Here is a 6,404-nt window from a genome sequence, read left to right on the forward strand (position 1 = left end):
TATATAATTGAAGATTAGCTAAGTCATATGTTGGATAAATATTGCACTTTATTTTCCTTCTTTGGAAGCCTAATAGCATAATCTGCAGATGATTCTTTACAGAATGAGCAGTATACAAAAAATTATGCTCGGTAATGTATTTGGTGGTTGTAATGCTGACTTGTAAAACCTTTCAATCACACTGAGTTATCTCAGATTTGTTTTTAACTAGAAGAATGTCATGTATTAAAGTTCACACTGACCAGTAAAAAGGGAATCCACCTGTTCCCTCAAATTATGCTTGGTAGTGTATTTAGTGGTTGTAATGCTGACGTGTAAAACCTTTCAATCACACTGAATTATCTCAGATTTGTTTTTAACTAGAGGAATGTCATGTACTCCCTCCATTCCCTTATACAAGGCCACAAACTCAAATTGCAGGTACCTAGGTAAAATTTAATGACAACTTTGCAAGCCAACTTTTCTTCTTGTTAACTGGGATCATTAATACTCCCGCATGCATGCAAGGAAGGATTGGGAAGGAAGTAGCACAGTGTCGTTATGGCTTGTACATGCAAGTATTAAACAAGTTGCTAGTACGAGAAAACATCATTAAATTTTGCCTCGGTTACTGTTAGTGGCCTTGTATAGATGCAAAATGTATTTTTCATAGTGGCCTTGTATAAGGGAATGGAGGGAGTATTAAAGTTCACACTGACCAGTAAAAAGGGATTCCACCTGCTCCCTCAAATACAAATAAGTTGCCTTGCTATCCAAGACATCAAATATTTGAAAGAGAATCAAGATTGGCCACATTAGATTGATGTCACTAGATTCATTGTGAAATGAAGTTCCATAATATGTAAATTCTGTCGTTTGTGATTTACTACTGAAGGGGCGGCCTAGAGACCGTATCAATGCCCAAAACGATATGTATAAGTGGAAGAAGTATTAGAAAAAAAATCTAGATCCTGACCTACTAATTAGACACAGAAATATAAAAATAGAGTACTAAGATCATACTGTGAACTGGTCTGGGCGGCGTTTCTCTGATGCAAGAAAACGCAATCTCATTGTTGCGACTATTTCATACTCCCGCAACAGAACATAGCATGTCCAAAATGTGAAAACATAAGCCATAGTCAAGTGAGCTATGAACCTGCGTTCAAAGGGTTACTTATTAGCATGAGTCTTGGAGATACTTATTACTTAATAAACAATTCTAGAGTTGATGATCAAGCTCTACGTGGTCCTATGCTGTCATGCCAATCTGCTGCCACATGGTATGCTGGCATTGCAACTCAATTAATATATGCCAATCTTTGGGTTCTACAATTCCAACACATGCAATTTACCACATTATTCTCTCCCAGTTCAGTTACACATAGGATGGAAAGTTGGTCATATTCTAAACCCTCTCTTCTCTCTCTATCCTTATGTCTATTCTTTTTAGATAATGATCTCTATCTGAACTATCTCCCTCTCTATCTCTGCCACCTATATCTCCCTTTACCTCTACCGAATCTACTGGGGAAGAACTGAGATAGGCTATCACTCCCCTGAATGATCATGTATACTTGAGGTAATCTGAACCTACCCCATATTTATTATCTTGAATATTCGTGGTAATGTGGAGTGCATGATCAAACAGATTGGCTTTTGGTAATCAATTCTTCCCAGAGAACTGGTGGTGTCACCACATAAGCAATATTAGAGAACTACTTACTATATGCAAATATATTTAAGAGAAAATAAACTCATCTAGTGCTAACCTCTTCGACCCAAAAGGTATGTTGGATATCGAAAGTTTGTCGATATCACTGTGCTCTACCTTCAAGCCCTCAAGGGTATCATTTGTCCAATTAACAGGAACAAGAACAAGAAATGCTAGAATTGTGATTGGAACAAATATTTTAAGCCTGCAAAGGTTTAAATGTTTTCAGTATAAGTAGCAATTCAAGCAAAAAAAAACATGGAGTTGGACACCAATCAGTGGATAAAACAGAACCATTCATTGGTTCAACATTGTTAATACTTATGCTGCACTCTGTATATAGAGAACAAGACAAAATAGAGAAGGTTTAGAATCAATACAACGAAATAAACATTCTCAACAAAACTGGAACCAATAATAAGTAGGTAAAAATAAAAATGAATAGTTGAACACAAAGATTAACTCACTGAAGCAAGTGGATGTTTTCAACACTGGAAGCTAGATGTGTTATAGATAAATACTACAGCAAATGCAAACCTAAAGGACAACCAGAAGAAACGAAATCAAACATATAAAAAACTCTAATACTGAACTGATCTCTATAGCTATCAGCAACATTCGCAGCTCCAGTTCATTTCCCTTGCATTTTATGTAGAGTGTGTTGAACGCTTGACTTGCGCTATGCAATCCATCAAGCATCCGAACAAAACACTGTCCATGTACAAATATAACCAGCTATAGGCATGCTAAAAAATGGCACGCAGTCAAGCTTATCTGATGTACAAGTGGGCAGATGAAAAATGATATGGCAACATTAAAAAATGTCCATGATAAAAATGAAATGCAAGTTACATACCCTGTCAAGTAGATCCGCAGATAGACAGCTGAATCAAGCCCTGCATGGCTAATCAACTCATCCTCTGGCATTTGGAGAGCAGCAGGCATCCAACTTAAGAACTTCAAGTATGATCGCATGTCCAAATTTACAAACTTCCGTACAAATGCACCCCCATGGCTTGGGCTTTGTCTTGAACCTTTCAGATACCACTTCGGGAAGTAAACCCTGTCATTGATGGGCTGTAGCCGTAGGAAAGCAAATGCTAGCAGGAATATGACGGCACTCAGTATGTTGATAGCTGCAGAAACACCTATATCTTCAATCGTAGCCATAGTTGTTGTTCATATAACTTCTGGGAATTCCTACAGATGTTACTGTAAGATGTAAGGAAGAAAGCAAGCACATAATGTTGAGACAGTTTGATGTCATGAGAACAAACTTGTAAACTAAACCAAATATAAGAACCAGTGAAGTGAACGAATGGCAATAAAAACGAAAGTTTATGATATAGAAGCACTTAATAAAAGAGGTTACTCAATATCATCACAAAATAATACTACAAGTTTCACATGGTTCAGTTTGGTTCTGAAACTCGATTCATATGAAACAGCAAGTTACGTGAAGGCTTGTTTGTTACAACATTCATATAGCACCAAAACTAATGTCCTACTTGAATCCAACATCGCTAATGTCTGGTCCAATATTGACCTTTTTAACACAAAGAAGTGAAAGTGATTACTCGATGTAAACATGTAAACACCACGAAATAATATTACAAGTTTCACATGCTAGACTAAGTTGAGTTCGGTAAGCTCGATTCACATATGAAACAACGAGAAGAAGAATGCTTTGTTCGCAACAATACTCTACTATTTTGTAGCACCAAATAATGCTGTCTTAACACACGGAAAGTATATATGTGATTCCCAGATAAATGTTTTGCTTGAATCCAATATCACTAATGTCTGGTTTAAAATGGGCCTTCAGCCCAAATATGTGAAAGGAAAAACGGTGATCAGAAGTAACAGGATCGGTTAATATTTATTGTGAAGATGGCCTAAGAAAGAAAGTTGGCATGAGAGAAACCATGGGATATGGAGACCACCCATATCTGACAGCTACAGAAATGAAGCTGAAATCATATAATTCCAATTGGACAGCTACAGGAACCAAAGCTCCCTGAGATTTTGATTCCAGTGCAGGCAAACCAAACATCTATTCCCATCAACTCTCAATCAGCTATGAGATGCTTCACGACACAAAATACTAGTAGTCCCTCCTTTCCGGTTTATAGGTCCTGCCTGAGCGTATCACTAGGTCGTCATTTTACTAATGTAATAATACTATAAATTATAGTATATCAGAAAAGTTATACCATCAGAAAATAGAACCTTTGGAATTTGGAACGGTATAAATTTTGTAATATATATTCCGTATTATGTTGAAATCAAAGTCTACCAAGAGAGGCTTGGATTGCAGTCGTATTTGGATGATTGGCCCATGCGCTAGTACCGAAAAAAAAAAACCTCTGCGGAAAATAAGGCGTTAAAAGTGAGAAGGTGATAAGTTTGCATGAATTCATTCTATGGGCACTCGAGAGACAAACCTCGCATCAAGTTTAATAATTCAATTCGTCAGTTGGGTTAGGTTTAACACAATTTAATTTGTCAGTTGAAAAAAACGTAGGTTAGGTTTCATACTAATTTGAATTGTCACTTAGAAAAAAGGTACAATTATAATAGTAATTTAATTTGTGGCTTGAGAGAAAAGGCGTACCCCCGCAAAAAAAAGAAGAGAAAAGGCGTATTATTAATAAGAAAAAGAAAATCCTTTCTTCCCTCTGTCCCGCAATTGAGTAGCCTGATACCAGTCAAATAGTGCTAGATTTGAGAGAAACAAATGGATTTATTTATATTTATATTGTTGGTCCTCCATAAGAAACGGAAGAGAAATGACGCAGCAATCTGGTCGGTGATACATATACACGTCTCCCCGGGAGTGACGAAGGAGGGAAGGAAGAGAAAGAAAGAAAAATTGAAGCCTGGAGAGGCAGATCTGAGCACCGGAAGCAGCAAACTGGGCGAAAGAAGCTAACCTAGGAGCAAATTCATCCACAGAAGGCAAGAGGAAGCAAGGACATACCTCGTCTCTCCACCAACACCGGTACCGGGAGCGGGAGCAAGCTGGCCGTCGTCCGGTATAGCTATCTATGGCGTCGCGGAGTGGAGTGGATAGCACCGACGCTTCCTGAAGTGCTCCCTGTACAGTACAGCGACGCCCTGGGGATGGGGTTGGGATTTTATCCCCCTCCGTCGCTGTCGTCGTGGCTGGAAAGGAAACGGCGAGGGAGGGAGACGTTACTAGTTGCCGCTCTGTGCTGGCCGCGGGGTGTGGGTCGAGTTATTAGCATCACTTTTCTCCCACGCTCCACCTGTAGACGTGGACGCGGACGCCCCTCTTTGCTCTGGCCTGGGTAACGGACAGTTTTGCTGCGCTCTGCTACGAGAGAGAAAGGAGGGGTTCTGATGGTGGTGTGGGCTGTAGACTCGAGAAGATGGGGACGTAGGCAGGGCCGGTCCTGGGATTTTAGGCGCCTCGGGCAAAATTAGAGCTCGGGGCCCTTTAAAGCGTTGTTTTCGGGACCGATTACGTAAGTCTTTCCCGCTTCCCGTTAATTTCAATATTCAATCTTGCCTTCAACAGCCAATGAAATTATTTTACTCACTAGGATGCGGAATTGGGAGTGCTATCAAATCCATTGTATTTAGAGAACAATTGATTAACTATAATCATGGACTAGTGCTTGCATCTCAGTGTTCCATAGGAAATTGCAAAGAACAGCCATGATCCAATCAATTATCTTGACAAAATTCTTATTAGTTATCACAATGATTTCAATGACAAAGTCTCTAAAATCTACGGTAACCATGTCCAATCTATCAATTATTAATGCCCTATGAAATAATGAAGAGGGAGTATTGATTATAGGTGTTGATTATAATTTATAATCTGTACTAATTATCATAGGAAAAGCAAAATCGCTAGGGCACAGTACCTTTTCTAGAATCAACTTGTTGAATCGATGATGGGGCGTCTCCGGCTAAAATTGTAGTGCAGGGCTCATGTTCGCTGGCCATCCCTTTTTCGCCGTAGTTCAACTGGTTCTGGCGATCGCGAGGCGAAGAGGCGAAATCCATCCGGGCGTCGGGCGGCGGCGGCAGAGACCGTGCCTCACGTGCGTGCGTAACTGACGCGCCTTTCCATGAAGACTGATTCGATCCATGATCGACGGCATGCGTAACTGTTACTCCATATAGACGCACGACGTAGCTAGCCTCACGACGTAATACTACCAAATTTGGGCCAGCAAGGTAGTGCTTTTTTTTCAGTCCATATAGACACACGTAATAGCAGGCCTATAACACGTACGTCCCTGGTGGGGGCCCCTCCGTTTCGGGGGCCCGGGGCGGCCGCCCCCCTGCCCCCCCATCAGGACCGGGCCTGGACGTAGGTTGTTTAGGGCATTTTCAGCCGTTCGGCCCCCATGGTGTCTAAATAGGGCGGCATGGGGGCGTGCCAGCGCTAGTTCGGTCCCTGGGGACGACCTAGCTCCCAGTTATACCCCCAAGCGCCGGCTCAAGATGTGGAAAATTTGAACCTACTTACTCCTTCCTTCCCGCATGTTGGGGGCAGGCTTTTTTGGGATTGTATATGGGCCAAGGCTTTTTTGGATTGTACATGAGCCAATGGCGAGGGGATATCACGTGTGTAGGTCAGAAGATATTACTGTCCCTTTAACCATCCAACTACAGGTTGTGTTCCACGCCAAGTTTTGAGCATGTTTGTCATCTCTATCTCCATCTCGTGCAATTT

The 6,404-nt window shown here is 40.9% G+C and overlaps 1 protein-coding gene across 2 annotated transcripts; it reads right to left on the reverse strand.

Annotated features, from left to right (window-relative positions):
* Nucleotides 1–970: 970 nt before the first annotated feature.
* Nucleotides 971–4,928, reverse strand: LOC125532079 (CSC1-like protein At1g11960). 2 transcript variants are annotated; one of them, XM_048696251.1, is made up of 4 exons: nt 4,674–4,928; nt 2,550–2,905; nt 1,752–1,898; nt 971–1,138 (listed from the first exon to the last, which is right to left on the reverse strand). In XM_048696251.1, exons 2-4 carry the CDS (start codon nt 2,861–2,863, stop codon nt 997–999), a joined length of 603 nt encoding a protein of 200 aa, XP_048552208.1. In that variant the 5' UTR covers nt 2,864–2,905; nt 4,674–4,928; the 3' UTR covers nt 971–996. The 2 variants fall into 2 exon arrangements, with proteins under 2 accessions (XP_048552208.1, XP_048552207.1); XM_048696250.1 differs by having other exon boundaries at nt 975–1,138; nt 2,550–2,893; nt 4,674–4,920.
* Nucleotides 4,929–6,404: the final 1,476 nt, after the last annotated feature.

The sequence above is a fragment of the Triticum urartu genome, unplaced genomic scaffold (assembly GCF_003073215.2).
Source record: "Triticum urartu cultivar G1812 unplaced genomic scaffold, Tu2.1 TuUngrouped_contig_8987, whole genome shotgun sequence".
Classification (NCBI taxonomy): Eukaryota; Viridiplantae; Streptophyta; class Magnoliopsida; order Poales; family Poaceae; genus Triticum; species Triticum urartu.